At 32.8% G+C, this 16982-nt stretch overlaps 1 protein-coding gene across 3 annotated transcripts in view; it reads left to right on the top strand.

Annotated features, from left to right (window-relative positions):
- The window catches only part of LOC136975639 (uncharacterized), a 247966-nt gene that overhangs the window by 201905 nt on the left and 29079 nt on the right, over nt 1–16982 (top strand). For all 3 annotated transcript variants that reach the window (XM_067270713.1, XM_067270715.1, XM_067270714.1), the window contains exons 16-17: nt 7634–7853; nt 15753–16239. In XM_067270713.1, the coding sequence (XP_067126814.1) occupies nt 7634–7853; nt 15753–16239 (707 nt within the window). The remainder of the gene's footprint in view (nt 1–7633; nt 7854–15752; nt 16240–16982) is intronic.

The raw sequence follows: 16982 nt of genomic DNA on the forward strand, positions 1-16982 counted from the left end.
AATCCAATGGACTTTTTGTGGTAAGGACTTGATGTCTGAATTGTAAAGTTCCACTGATCTGCAAAACTTTGCATTTTTCTCAATAGCATCTGGGTGCTCTCATCACAGCAGAGTTACTCCAGTACTCCATGTGTTGAAAACCATTTTTAAAAGTTATTACAAATTCTGAAGATATATTGTCCATCTGACAAAAATCTTAGTATCCTGACTAACTATATGCAATAATTAGGTAATTCTTTCCTTGGCAGTGATATATATGATACCAATTATTTGCCATGATCATCTGGTGAAGCATAATTGGTTCTTCTTCTGATATCTTTGATGTTTTCAAACTGCACACTTTCTAACAAAATTAATAATAACATATTCATATCATACCAGTAGACACTTTCTCTAGCTCTGCTAAAAGTTCACTGAATAACCAAATGTTCAGCATGTGTATGCTCTAGAATTAATTGTGTTAGACTAGGAGGGATAATTACATCACCTCTAAAGAGAATGCCTTTGTAACATAAAAACTGTCATGGAAGGATCAATACTTTTTTAGACACTCTGGGACATCATAGGTGTTTTCAGGCCATCCATTCCATATTACTTTCTTTAATAGAGAAAGCTTTTTTGACTTTGTTGTTTCTATGACTAGCTCATCCATTTTAGACTTCATTAGTGGAAGAATCAGATGCACTTCAATTTGTCTTTCTGGCATATCATTGACATTGTTGAAATTACAGTCCTGACTCAGGGTTTCTTCAATGTGCATTTCTGTTTCCTTTCTACACTCCATCCTTGGTCTATATTGGCATAATATCAACCATCATTCTCTGCAGCCTCAGTGGAACACAGTGCAGGGACTTTTTGAAATTGATATAATAAGCATATGATCAGTCCTAACAGTTAAACATTTGGATTCCCATGTATATTGGTGAAAGTTTAGACAACCAACTTTAATAACAAATGCTTCTTTTTCAATCTTAGTAGTTTTGCTGTGTTTTATCAAGTGCTTTAGCTGCATACACAACAAGTTGATTCATTTGCATCAAGACAGCACCTATGGCATGCTTGCTTGCATCTATTGATAATGTAACTGGAGAATTATCATCAAAATATGTTAAGGTAGGCAAACTCTTCAACATTTCTTTCAGCTGATTCATTGCTGACTTGTGCTGATGCTCCCACACAGAGGCAATATCTTTTTTGCACTAGTTCTCTGAGTGGATGAGTAATCTCTGAAAGGTTTGAATAAACTTGGCTAAATAAATGGCCATTCTGAGAAGATGCTGAAACAAAAAGACATTGTGTGGCACCTTCAGCTCACTGATTGCCTGTATTTTTCTCTGGGGCTGCTTTCAATCCTGTATCCATAACCAAATGCCCAAGAAAATTGACTTTCTTTCTGAAAAAAACACTTGTTTTCATTGAGTGTTAATCCTGCATTGTAGGGAATCTTCATAACCATAGTTGTCATCATAAAAATGCACACAATTGAACTTTAAAAGTAAAATTTCAGATTTATGATATAGTATATTCCAACTTAGTGTTTGAACCATAGTTGTCATGTCTTCTAATTCCTGTTTGGTACCTACATAGGTGGATATGCCATTTATGGCATAAACACTGGTGCTGAAGAAATACCCATTGCATTTGTAGATATGAATATCATCATCAGGGAGTAGCCATGATGAGATTACTGCTTGTTTGTTTTGTTGCAGGAACTTGCCAGAATTCTTTCTTGCAATCCAAAACATTAAACCATTTAGCACATTGAAAGAAACAGCAGCACATATCTCGATATGTTTCAATGTGCTTAAGGGATAATGACTTCTTTTTATATTTTTGTTCAAACCCGCATGTTCCATGCATACTCATAATTTTACTTCCTTATGAACCATTACAATGTGTGAAACAGCATGTATAGGCTCAGTTACAGGCTCAATGATACTCAAACATACCATGCAGTCTAATTCTTGCTTAATAAAATAAATAACTTGCTGGAATATAAATGGAATATGAAATCAAACACTTTAGTATTTCCAGCAACAAACTAAATTTAGTAAAATAAGAACTTTTTCGACTATTTTCAATAGTCCTGTTCAGTTAAGCCTCTTTAAAATGAAATAGAACATAAAAATAGAATGCCTGTTTTGAAGAGGCAGGCATTCTATTTTTATGTTCTATTTCATTTTAAAGAGGCTTAACTGAACAGGACTATTGAAAATAGTCGAAAAAGTTCTTATTTTACTAAATTTAGTTTGTTGCTGGAAATACTAAAGTGTTTGATTTCATATTCTTGCTTTACTTGATCCTTTATTAGCATGAGGTACTCTTCTTGTTGGGAAGATTTCGAGCTTGGGATCATCAATGAGGAAGAGAATTTAAAGAATAAAATCAAGTCAATCTCGTACTTGAAATTTAAACATTCAAATTCTTCATGTTTAGGTCTACAACTGTCTAATAATTGTTCTGAAGCAGTGGTACTCTGAATTCTTTTAATCAGTCCCATCTGAACACAGGTCTGTTTTACTAAGATTGGTTGATCTTCTTTGACCACAATGAATTTGTCACTAAGTTTTTAAATCTAATATGAATGTCAGAAATACATTCACCCTTCACAGGCATTGTGTGGTTTGAAAAGGACATAATGGTTTTCATATTAGATAGCCATATTTTCAAATTGGCTTTCTTAGCTTCCTGAAGAGTCAGAACATTATACTGTGCACCCGTATCAAGTTTCAGCTTGATTTTATGTTTGTTAGAGAATTCAGATACCTTGTCCCAGTCCATGGAGCTATCTGTATTTATGACACTACTTATTATTATACTTCGCTCTTCTATTTGTTCTGTGGAGGATGGTGCTAGCAGTCCATCTACTGCTGCAATATGTTTAGATGATTTACAAAGCTTAGCAAAATGTCACAATCAATGACAGGTGTAACATTCCTTATTATATGCAATTTACATGAACTCTGAGAAAATGCTGAAACAAAAGGACATTGTGTGGCACCTTCAGCTCACTGATTGCCTGTATTTTTCTCTGCAGTAACTCAACCATATAGTTTTACATCTCAAACATATGAATTTACGGTCATATGCATTCTTTCTATTTAGCATTTGCATTTTTTTAGACTTTGCCTTTAGGTTCCTACTTACGTTTCACAGCTTCAACTTTCAGTAATTCATTCTTTTTTATAGTGGTCAACTGACTGCAAACTTGTTCACTTTTTTTGCATATTTTAACAGTGTTCATCACTGTTAAATTTTCCTCAGCCAGGAACTTTTCTCTATCAACACCACTAAAGACATCAACTGTTTTGGTGTCTTCTGTCTGCAACCAGGCTATAATGCAAGGTACCCAATTCACAGGTTTTACTCTTATTAACAATGCTGTCAGAAAATCTTCAAACTTCTCATTTTCATTTTTAACAATTTTGTTAAACTCAAACCTTTCATACATGTTTACTTTGGGAGGAAAATAACCCATAAACCCTACTGACTTTTTCAGGGTATTCTTTAGATCCTCCAAAAAAGTATTGAACATGCTTACTGCTTCTGAGCTAATTGCCAACATAAATACAGTAATCTGTACTTTCACTGACTTCCTTTCTAGTTCTGTGAGTGTTGCATACCATTCAAACTGTTGGTACCAGTTTCTCCATGCCTTAATTTCAGTCATTAGCATTAACAGAACTGGCAGTCTTGGATTAATGTTACTTCAACTAATGATAGCTTCCTGATTCATGGTTATTTTAGATCCTTTCTTTCAGGTTTTGGCACAATGTGATGTCTGTTGTACAGTTATATCACAGGCATTAACATATAATTATAATATAATATAACATAATTAATGTGTAGAGAATTAAGACACTACCAGAGCTTACTAAGGCGAGAAATCCTTATTATTTGTGTGTGTCTAAACTCAGCCCCACCTAGCCACATGATGACAAAAACTATAATGAGAAGAGTGCTTTTTGAACATTATTCATCATCTATATGGACACTAAACAATAATTCTATTAGTAAGAGCTTTATTAACATAATTGGTTGTTTTGCATTACCACATTAATGAATGTTTCAAGCATCTTCGAGGTAACAATGTTCTAAGTACATCCTGATGATGGACAAATGTTTTGATTGTACTCAACTTTAATGTATTTGTGTGTTTGGTGCCAGCTTTCTTGTTGTTTATTTTTGTGGAAGTTTTTGTGCTGTTTTAAAATTTTACTACATACAAATTTGTTAACACAGTAATAAAATTGGACACCTCAGAATTACCAACATGTTATCATAGCTGTCATTTTGTGTAATGTGGCAAATTTCAATTTTATTTTGCCATATCTGCGACTATATCAAAAAAATGGTTGCTCATCCGAATTTTATATTTTAAAATCAGAGTATATAGTTACATGCATGATTTGAAGATTTCTTTCTTACTTTTGTAATTTGAAGTATAAATTATACAATCAATCACCAAGCTGTGGATAGTTTATCAAATGCTTGGAAATTGTTAAATAAGAATGGACTGGAATTGGGTTGTAGCATGTGTTTTGTTTTGTTTAAATCATACTGGTTTAACTTGTCCCATTTTTTTCAAATATTATAAATTAATAATTTATTTTGTTTTTAAATTGCATTCATATCATATCATGTTATCTGCATGTGTATTTTACCTGCTATAATTTGTAATTTTAAGTTTTTGAATATTTTGTTTTATGTGTCTGGGGATTGAACCTGAAAGTTGTTACAGTCAAAAATATTAGACAATAAATAAATTTTGCTGGCTACTTAAAAGTTTTTAAAGTTACTTTTAACATCTTTTAATATATTAAGCATCTAAAAGGCATATTTAATAGAAAACTGGAAAAGTATTACTAAAACAAACTTGTAATAATTTTTGTTTTTGACACACAAAACTTCCAGAACATAAGACAACAAATTGATGAAATGGCTGCACCTCTCCAGCAGTGCATGAAGCAAGAATGGAGTAGTGTTGACCCAATTTTTGACATAAACCAGTCACTGCTCATTGGCACATGCAGGTATATAAACACAATTCTAAGGTTCCAAAACAGCTACATTTTCTACAGTTGGGACCATAATGAATGCCATGGAGGGTTCAATCACCAGAAGAAAGAACAGAATGCTCAAAGTATAACATACATCTCAAAGCCCAATGAATATATAGAAACATTCAACAATCGCCTAAATCAGGGATGGGCGACTTTTGAACTGATGCGGGCCGCATATAAGAGAAAGAGAAAAAAAAATGTTGGTAAATCAGAATTATTTATTCATATATAATTATAAATTAGCATAGGTATACTTAATTTAGCTTCTGGAACTTACATCGGTTCCCCAATATATTGGAAATGTTTGGTTAAATATTCGTCACTGCTAGTTTTAAATTAGTTTCCATGTGTCTGTTAGCTGGTTTCTTGTTTTAATTTTTACTAAATTCATTGTGGGAAAAACTATTCACATACATAAGTTGTAAAAATAACGTTTGAATTTTTGCTGCATACTTCCTTAAGCTGAGAAATTGATATATTTATTCACATTTTATGCGTCGCAGGCCGCAAAATATATGAATGCGGGCTGCAGGTTGCCTATCCCTGGCCTAAATGATCGGGCTACAATTGTGCTAATTTTAAATAATTAATACAAAGTAATTTGTTACTAGAGGTAGACATTAGGTGCCAAATTTAAATACATTTGGAAGTGAAGGCTTGTGCTTGGGGTCTGGGTGGTACAACTGGCAAGTGCACCACACTTCAAGCGGAGGCTGTGAGTTCAAGCCCTGCCCCAGGTCAGTTCTTTTCTTCCAGATGGTTCTAAATTATTTAATTAATTATTTAAAATTAGCACAATTGTAGCTTGATCATTTAGGCAATTGTTGGATTTTTCTATAGAATATTCAAAAACTTTAAATTACAAATTATAGCAGGTAAAATGAACATGCAGTTAACATATATGATATGAATGCAATTTAAAACCAAAATAAATTATTAACTCACACTATCTGAAAATAATCTGACAAGTTAAACCAGTATGATTTAAACAAAACAAAACAAAACACATGTCCAAATCAATGTCAATCTACTCTTATATAACAATTTACAAGCATTTGATAAACTATCCACAACTTAGTGATTGATGCAATTGTCATCTGTATCTGACTTGTATGTTTTTAGAATTTCTAAACTCCTTAAATTATTGGTATCAATAAAGTCTGCTCCATTGAACAAAGATATCTGAATGTACAGTGTATGCTGGCAATGCTGTGCTTGTTGGTCCTCCTGTAATATCAATTGTTAAGTGCTCTTATGTATTCAGTATTAACAATAAATTAGTGATTTTCTCTGGAGATACAATATACTTCTGATAATCTTCCAGCATTACTTTTATTTTTTTCATTTCTTAACAGCTTATGAATATTGGGATTTCTTCTATATCCAAGGATGATAATCCTTCATTTAGCTGTCTCTTTGTGTAGATCTCCAAACATTTCATTATATCCTGTGATGTCAATTGTCTTAAGCTGAGGATGGTTTTTTCATAGCATGCACTGAACAAAATTACCTTCTTCACAATAACTGGATCAAATTTTTCTGTGCATTCAAATTTAGAATATCACTGTTGACCTGATGCAGATCTTGTTTAAGATCAAAAACATTTGTCAATTTTTACATTACAGTTGGTTACTGGATGTTAAGGGTTTTGTTGATTCTGATGGTTTTTTAAGATATATTTTTGCCATATGGTGTCAATTAATTTTACTATTAGCCTTGAGAATGTTCATGTTGTTTTGTGGTATCCGTAATATAATTTAGCCCATGTAATGTATCCACTTTATTAATACAATGCAAAACTGCCTTATTAAAATGCTTGGAAATCTTTGAATGAGATTGACAGGCACCAGGTTGGGCATGCATTTTATTTGGTTTAAATCATATTGGTTTTACATCTTGGATTATCTTTAGATGTCATGAATTAAAATTTATTTTGTTTTTAAATTGCATTAAAATTTTAATGTTATCTGCATGTACTATTCTATTTGCTGTTGAATTTCATGTTTAATATTGTTTCTTTTTGTGGAGATTGAACCTGAAGAAGATTGTTAAAGATAGTCAAAAACAGATTGGTTATGTGCTTTTTGTCCTTATATTACTATAATTACTACATATCACTGACTCAACACCGGATTGTACTAACCAAAATGCTCTACCTGTTACTGGTGTGCCTTCTCAACGAAATCAACACCAAAATGAATATGTGAGTTCATTTTTACAATAAACAACCAATGTTTATTCATCTCTGTGAGATTTCTGCTATGTCAATAGTCTGTGATAAGTCCTCCACAGAGTCAAAACTTAGTGCTCATATATTCAATTACAATCAAAAACATTAGGCATAAATGTATTTTGCTGGATATTTAAAGGTTTTTCTGAATTATTTTTAATTACATCTGTCTAGTTTGTTTTCATTTGATTAGAATCTATAAAAGTTACAAAAATAAGAATTGTTTTTTGCTTCTTATATCTTTATTATATTAATATTATATATGTGTAATATATTTAACTTATTTAAACTTACTACTAAAAGTAATAAATAAATTTATATTTGATATTTTTATTCTCAGTAATGGAGTTGGAAATAGCAGTAATACATTTATTCAGTATCAGCAACAAAGACCACACGTTCCAGATTTAACGAGTTTGCAGCAAAAGTTGGCACAGTTAACAACATCTGGTAATATTTGTTTGATACCCAACACTAATGTCTGTTTAGATGGCATATTAGGAGAATGCAATCAGATTATTTCTTCACAGAATATACAGAATCTGAGCTCAAACATAATTGTAAGTATTTTTATAAGTTAGTATTATATAATAAAATTTTTTGTATCAAACAGTTTGAAGGAGAACAGAACTTTAGAGAATATGTATAAAGAGAGTAAAAAACAGTTTTTATATGCCTAAACTTAAAATTATTTACAGTGGAACAAGGTTTATATGTTGTTGACAAGACTATGTCTTGTTTATAAAATTGTGCTGCCATTACAGGTACTGTACATGCCTTAGACATAAGGGGGACATGTCAGGAGTTGATATTTAGCACAGAGTATTAGGTGCCCTAATCATGTGCACATAAAAAAAACCAGACTTGTAGGTAATCAGGGGACTGAGAACTGAGTCAAAATAAAATACAAAATGGCAACACTCTTTCTACAAACAGGCACTAGTGCAAGATGTGCGCATGCATATATTGTTGGGAAGTTGGAAATGCGAACATTGCAAAATCAAATTTTGACAAACGAATCTTTGAAAACACCCATTTATCTCTCTGGTCGTGGCCTGCTGACTTTGACTGGTTGACCCGAGATACAGTGGAACCTCGGTATATGACCTTAATCAGTTCCTGATGTTTGGACTTATACCGAATAGGACGTATACCAAACCAACCTTTCCCATAAGAAATAATATAAAAATGATTAATCTGTTCTCATGTAAAAAAAACTCCTCTTGATATGGTATATTAATGGGGTTGTAAAATAATTGAAACACTGTTTGAGCACATTAATAAAAAAATAAATTTTATTATAGATTTTTAAAGTTATTACAGTAATAATCGCAAATAAGTTGCTTCTGATACTCTGTTGCCAGCACACTGTTTTTCAGTTATCCAAAGCAAAAGCAATTTCTCAACATGATCTAATGTCTCCGATCTCTGTTTAGAAATTGATTTAACCCCTTTCGCAATGTTAGCAGATTTAATAATGTCTTTATTTTTCACGTTTGTTGATATCATCATTCTCGGAATATGGTATGCAACAGTTAAATCTCGAACACCCATGCCACCGTCATATTTCTCAACAATCTCTTTTTTCAGTTCCATTGTGATTTTGTGATTCTAGTCATTTTTTTAGTTTTCTGTTGCTTTTTGTTTGCCTTTTTGCAATTCATGATTAATAAAAATAATAAAATTTTACTTACAAATTAAAATCAGAAGAAATTTAACAAAGTTATAAACCGTGGCACCACGAACATCTAGTCTGGTCTAGTACACCGATAGTGCTACTTGTTCATAGATGGCACGTATAATTGAATTAAGTTGTATACCGAACAAAAGTGGTATATCGAGCAAAATTTGTTTTGTCCAAACAGGACGTATTCTAAAGCAGACATATACCGAGGTACCACTGTATCTCGTTTTAGCATTGGGATGTTTTTGAAACTTAGATGGCGCTAGTTGTTATAATTTTATATTAAAAGTAACTTCCAAAATATGATTTTTTTTTGGTTTTACATTTATTAATATATTTATTTTGTTTGTGCAAAATAAAAAATAATTTCGGATTTTACAATAGCCATGATTATTTTTTTCAAAAATGGGAAATTTTTGTTAGGCATCGACAAAAATTCAACCCAGGACAACACGCAACAGATAGAAATTTCAACGTTGTATAGGTTAATTTCACCAAAAATGCTTCATGGACGACCTTGTGGTTGTGGCTGTGGCCAACGAAGTTTAAGCAATTGCATCAAGCCCCGAGTCTCTGAGACATAGTCTTGTCCCAAAAATCAGCCTTGCCATTTTACGTGTTTTACATTAATTCCAAATGCTTCTATTCCATTCAGTCATGTAATGTTCATTTATGGCATAGTAAACACTGATTTAACAGACCTCAATTTAATGGACTTTGGATTTAACAGAAAAAAAATTTGTTCTATAGGAAAAATTAAAAATTATGTTTGTTCACAAATAGAATATGCTGAAAATTTGGAACAAGAGTCAATGACTACATAATAATAATATTTTATTCATACATATACATAATAACATTTTAACACATCTTGCACATTTTAAGTTTGCTATTAAAATGTGTTTTTAAAACATATTCTATTTAATGGACATTTGGCAATAGCAGACATCTTTTTCATCCAACCAGTCTGTTAAATCAAGGGGTTATGTATAAATTCCTGTCTCATGAGGATGATAAATATCAGCGTTATATTCTTAACAGAAATTATATTCAAAATAGAACACATTCTTTGTTCTATTCATGTAATCCTCTTTCCTTACTTTTTTTCTTTCTTCTAATTATCTACATTATGATATGGAGTTATCTACAAATTACATAATGCAGATAGGGGTAGGTGGGCAAATGAGTATCCAAATATTTGTTGTAATGCATTACAAGAGAATGGGAAGTGTTTACAAAAATGTTACAGAATGCTAAGGTCTTGGCCTTTGGATAACAGAATGATTCATTTTCATTTATGTAGTGTTCCATAGCAAATCATACAATTTATGCCACTGTACTGTGAAATGAGATATGTGTAACTGTTGGCCCATGAAGGCAAATACACAAGAAAAATAAAATCAATACCATAGATAGAAAACAAAGTTTAATTATGCATTGAATTTTCTTTACAGCAGGTACTTTAACAGATACTAACTCTAGGATAATCTTCAGAATCTGGCAGAAACAGTTACAATTTGTATATACCACAAAGCATAAAAAATTGCAATATTAATTATTTATACAATAAGCAAAAGAAAAACAAATGTTACAAAAATAAAATCCTTATAACTAAACTTCCAACTAATAGTGTTAAGAAATTAAGATAGAGGTCAAGAAGTATTCAAGATGGAGTATTCAAGATAGAGGTCAAGAAGTATTCAAGAACAAAGATACTCATTGTCTTGATAGTCCACGAGGAAATTCCTTTATTGTGAAACACACTTTTGTCTCCTTGGTCCACTGATTGACTCTTACCACCAAACTATTAGTTCTTTAGTCAGAAGTTACAACCAGTGTAGTTGGATTTAGTACCACATGCATACTACAGATCAGTGAAAAATGGGAATTTTGTCACTCAGAATTCGACCCAGAGGATAGCACTTTGATCAGTAATTAACAAGCTTCATCATAACTTCCTCCTGGGATTGTGGAAAATCCTGGGAGGAAGTTATGATTACGCTTGTTAATTACTGATCGGAAGTTCCGGAGTTCACCCATACACTTTAGGAATGGATGGCTACATGCTCCTCTGAGTTCTTCCTCTCATCTCATGTGCAAACTACAAACTGATCTTCTCTCTCATGTGCCCTCACGCATCCCTCCACTAGTTAAATTGGCTCTTCCTGGACATGACCCTTACCTCCAAGAAGGAAAGTTATTAAGGATGTTCGAAAGCTTGAGAAAATGTGAAAGGACAATGAACAAAAGAACAATACTAAAAAAATTATAACTAAGTAAAGTAGACTGTGGTGTACAGCCACAATATTACATATGTTATTAAAAAAAAACATTCTAATGTTCAGTATCCCCTGCTATGTATTATTTCTTAGTACAATTTAATGAAAATTATTAGGAATGTGTTTTACATAATTTTGGGTGTTGGAATGTTAGAGGTTACAAGGGGTGAGGTGATAGTTGAAAAGTATAAAACAGCATTATGAATTTATGTTGATAATTCTGGAATGTTTTCTAGTAATTTTTTTAATAGTCATAAAATAAATTTTGCATCTGGCATTTTTAAAAAATCATTTTTGCTCTTTATAAGCAATTAACTCCTTAACATACCTATTATTTTCTTAATTATGTGTCAAAAGTTACCTATTTTTTTTATAACTGCTTTTAGATTATTTGGAAAGATGATGATAATTTCTAATTATTTCAAAAAAACCAAGTAGATTATTGAGATAGTTATGGATATAAAATATCATCTTGAGAGAAAGGTACTGTACAAGAAAAAATTTGGAAATGAATAATCACAGTGATTTTTGTATTGAAAACATTGTAATGTTCCAGTGGCGTGCAGTGACATTTGATGGTAGGGAAACTGTACCAGCCCTGGATATTCATATTCATTAAAAGGAGTAGAGAGGTTGTCTGTTTACAAACTGATTTTACCTCTATGGAAGTAGTAGTTGTGAAGTGGAAGTAAGAAGAGGAAGAGATAGTGTTTAGGGGGCTAAGTAGATAGGGAAAGATTGAAGGTGAGTATGGGAACCATGGGTGTCTGCATCACCTTTATTAATAAACGAAAATACAAGTACAAATAAGAATATGGGTAAAAATTACATAAATGTAATGCTATACAAAAAACAGTAATGTTTTGAGAAACATAGAATATACAGTATACAATGGTAAAAACTAATATATAGTTGTACAGTAGTAGTGACACCACAGTACATGAATAAATGTAGGGTATTACCAACAGATGATACAAATGAATTGGTACAATACTGCTAAGTGATTACATGAAATTGAACAGGTACAGAATAGCTTATATGATAGTATTACATATTTATCGCATGCTGCAATGATTGTAGCAGTGGATATGTACAGTACATGAGTAGACAAAAGATAACAAAATATAAATTGAAGTATAGACAAAACATGATCATGGTAACATATACAGGAGGGTCTAATGATGTGTTCACTTGTTTATAATCGATCAGCGCAAATCGCAACCGTCAATCTTGTAATGGTCAAATCGTAACGGTCAACTCTTTGATAACAGGTGCGTGTCTGGGAATTGTAACGGATAAGTTACGGCGGCGCTGATCGATTATAAACAAGTGAACACATCATTAGACCCTCCTGTACATTAAAAACTTTATCCAGTAATAAATTACAAACGGGCTGGTCCTGGATAGTTAGATTTAATAGGGGATGAAGACCAGGCACCACTCAAAGGTATTACCCAGTTTGGAAGAAGGTGAAAGGGTGGGAAATGAGGAAGAAGATTTGGTAGGAGTAGAGGAAGGGAAGGGGGAAATGAGGAGAGGAAAAGGGGGGAAATGGGAAGTTGTGGCATCCCACATCGCATTTCTTTAAAATATAAACAGACACATTAAAGACAAATACAAAGTCCATAAATGTACAAGCGGACATTTAGACAATTAATGAATTGTGGGTGCAATTGAAACAGCTGACAGTTAAAATGCAGTAATGAATGTAGGTACAATATGGGTACATGGAAAAACTGTTTACAAAGTTTCATTAGTATTACAAATACTAGGTGGTGCAATAAGGTACTGTTACAATTAATAAAAAGGTTACAAGGAGTGCTTACAAATAAAACAAGGGTTAATGGTTACGGTAATAGACATGAGTACAGATGCAAAATGAGCACAAGTAGATTAATACAAATTGGCAATTATATACAGCACAACAAATGTCGATACAGTTAGAAATAATGTAAATAACATAGAGTATCAATAAACAATAATATTAAATACAAAAGATATCTTGTAGAAGGAGCATTCAAGACTCCAGTGGTTGACAGAAAGTCATTCAATTTCTTGAAAGTGTCACTGGAACTCAGAAACTTCTTGATAGGCAGGGCCAGTTGAACCCTTTATAGAGGAAGTGGCCAATCATAATGTCCTTCTCTTGGTCGAAGAGAGGACAATCAAGTAATTAGTGAAAACAGTCTTGGTTGTGCTGGTGATTGCATGGGCAACTGTCAGTGTCCTTTATACCGATTCTTTTTAGGTATGCATTGAAATTTCCCTGATTCATTATCATTTGAGTGCACAGGAAGTAAGGCTTAAAATGTTTCCAGCCCAGCCTGTCTTTGATGTTTGGCAGAACTGATGCATCATTCTGCCTGTTGCACAGCTGTTTTATTCAGTTTGCCACCTGTCAAGTGCAGAGCCCCAGAACCAACCAACGTCTTAAGGTTGAGGTAGGGATCGTTGTATATGACAGAGGGAGAGTGGAGATAGAAGCCATTTTCGCAAGGGCATCTGCTGACTCATTGCCTACTACTCCCGACTGACGTCTTACCCAAAAGACATTGATGATGTGGCCGGGAGTATTAGTTGTGATCGTCTGGTGAATCCTTGAAATGAGATGGCTACTGTTGTCATATTTGTGGATAGAGTAGTGTAGTGCAACTGTCAGAAAAAATGTTAATAGATTTCCTCTTTGGAAAGTAGTCTTCAAACACGTATTTGATGGCTTTTTCAATGGCTAGAAGTTTGGTCTGGGGGACTGAGCAGTAAGAGCCCAACCTGAAGGCCGATTTGTGGGTTGAATTATTCCTATGATTATAAAAGATAAACGCAGCACCAACGGCATTGTTGTTTTTGGACCTGTCAGTATAAATGGTGAAGTCACAGGGCAGAAAATCACCTCTATGAAAGTCACCAAGATTGAGAAGTTCAATGTTACTATCAGTAATGCCTTTTTCTCAATGCCATAGTCATTGATGGCATTTTTAGCTTCTTCCAGGAGGTTCTGGGTCATGTCGCTATTCCAGGAGTTAAGTAGATGTCATTCATCAAATTCCAAAGTTGGTAGATTGTTAATGTGGATAGGCATTAGTCCAGCAATGACCAAAAGGGCCGCTGTTGAGGCAGTACGGTAAGCCTGTGCAGAGTGCCTATATTCTCTGTACCTTCAGGAGCTTCTTCTGGGTGCAGATTTTGTTAGCATCTGAGGCCCAGATAGGCACAGCATGATGGGCTCAATAGTGTCTAAGTAAATAAACCTTGTACTTTTCAGGCTGACTCTCCTGGTGTTCTTAGCAATACTGCCAATGGTGTTAGAGACTTTGCTCTCTTTCAAGGTTACAAATTCTAGATGTTTTTTCCAATGTAGGTTCTCATCCAGAATTACGCCTAGATACTTTATATCCTTAACCCTTGGGATCCCATTAGTGTTGCAACAAATAGTATATTTGGCCTCAAGCCGAATATCGAATATTCGACCAAACTATTCAGCTTTATTAATGCACGTACAAAAATTGGTGCGCAAACCGCATTATGGCAAGGACTCTGCTCTCTATTGGCTCGCTGTCACTACGCTTCGCCAATCACGTTAATTCTTGACAGTTGTAGTGGACAGACAAGAGCATCATGACAGTGTGTGATAAATGATGATATCGAATGTGAATAACAATGAAATTACCTACACATGTAAATAACAGAAAAAGAACAGAGAAGGACCGCAAAGTGAAAATGTGAAAATAAATATGAAATTGAGTTGATAACATAATCGAATAAGTTGAGGCAGCTTATTCGCAGCCGTCAATGCCAAATAATTGTTCTCATAGACTTTGGAAAGCTAAATGCTTGTAATGAAAGTCACAGCATGCACGGGCAAAAGCCTGGGGCCGTTTAGGATACCAAGCTGTCTCAAATCTGTGAAATCATAACTGTGACTTATACCGACATCCTATCTATCTCTTTTCTCTGTTATCACCAGGCTATGAGTCAGGTAATTGTAAAATGGGAAATCTACGATAGAAAAGTGACAAATCGAAAGTATCGTGCGCGCACATTATGATGTATGCATAGGCATACGTGAACTAGAGAGATATAGGAAAGAGAAAGAGAAGAGCTAACATACATGTGACTAATAGGTGACTAATATTATTTTATATTTTATTTTGTGCAGGCTATAAGTTATAAATAAATATAAACAAACAATACTAACCTGATAACATTAAATCTAAATACCAAAATGATTAATTTACTGTTTTTGAATTTGTCAGATCCTCCATTTTTAGCCATTTACATTGAAATGCATTTTACCTGAAACAGGATAAAAAAAAAAAATATATATATATATATATATATATATTGCTGGTATATGTATAAAAAATTTGTTATTTTTAAAAAAAAGATCTTGTTTTATTTAGATAACAGATAAAAGATAATTCAATAATATATCAATAAAAAAATCTAATGAAAATATCATTTATTTTATAACTTTCGATATTTTCTTTATTTTATAGAATTCTCCAATCTGTCAAGTGGTGGAACATGTGATAGAACAGGCAGAAAATATTTCAGAAACCCAAACACCATCTTCACCAAAGCATCATACCTCTAAATCTGCTGTTGATCCAATAACAGGAAATTGTGGTTCTTTATTTACAACTCATTCTTTAACTCATTCGCTTTATTATTCAATTCCTTTGAAACTTACAAGTGGTCAACAGGAAGGATCAATTCGTAAATTAACAGTTGCTACAAATTTAGAAGATCTAAAATTAGAACTTCAAAAATTGCATAATAGCAATATATCATCTGTAAGTTTAAAAGCTAATATTGAACAAGGACTTCAAGCTATATTTTCTCAAACAGTCCCTGCTCAAACAATTACAACTCCTGCTCATTCACAACCTCAAGTTCTTTCTTACGTTCAGCCTCCGTCAATTCCAATATCACAAATTTCTGGATATGGAGTGCTTTCTGATTATCCTTTAGTACAGTCTTCAGGTATCTTATTTTCATTTATATTTTATTTATTGAATATTTATTAAATTTATAGTAAAGATAATAAAATGTATAAATAGACTTTATTTATTATAAATATTGTACTTTTTTAAATAGAAACTAAAACAGGATTGGATGATGAAACAGAAAACTTACTTGTGTGGTCAACTTGCAACCAATGTTGCAAATTGACCACACTTGTTATTATTCAATATGTATTCCAAAGAACATTTGTACCACAGACTCAGAAATAACATTTGCGACTCCTTGCCAGTTAGTCAACATTACTCCTAGTAAACTTTACATATGATCGTTCTGCATTTTTAATAGGGTCTAACTTATTTCATGAAGTGTAATCTAACATATACTAAATACACTAAAATAACTGATTTGTGTCTGCTTCTTATCAGAAACTATAGTTATTTATAAATAAATTGTACAAATAGAAAATAATATGATAGATTCGCAAGCTATTAGTACATCGCAATTTAAAGTTGTAGGTAATTAAAGTCAGTTTTCTGGGTTTGAAACAAACATATTAAAGCTAAATTTAGGATAAAACTTACATATTTTCTTTCCAAACGTTTTTGACATTACAGAAATTATCACTTTTGGGACAGCTTTTCAAAATGGAATGTAAAGTACTTTCAAGAGGGTAGATATGAAAATTTGAGTACATTCAAATGTTTTATGTTCAAAAATACACACTCACAGTTTTTACTGTTTAAAACTTAAAATTATTGATA

Source organism: Centruroides vittatus, unplaced genomic scaffold, assembly GCF_030686945.1.
Source record: "Centruroides vittatus isolate TY-2023 unplaced genomic scaffold, ASM3068694v2 contig_377, whole genome shotgun sequence".
Taxonomy (NCBI): domain Eukaryota; kingdom Metazoa; phylum Arthropoda; class Arachnida; order Scorpiones; family Buthidae; genus Centruroides; species Centruroides vittatus.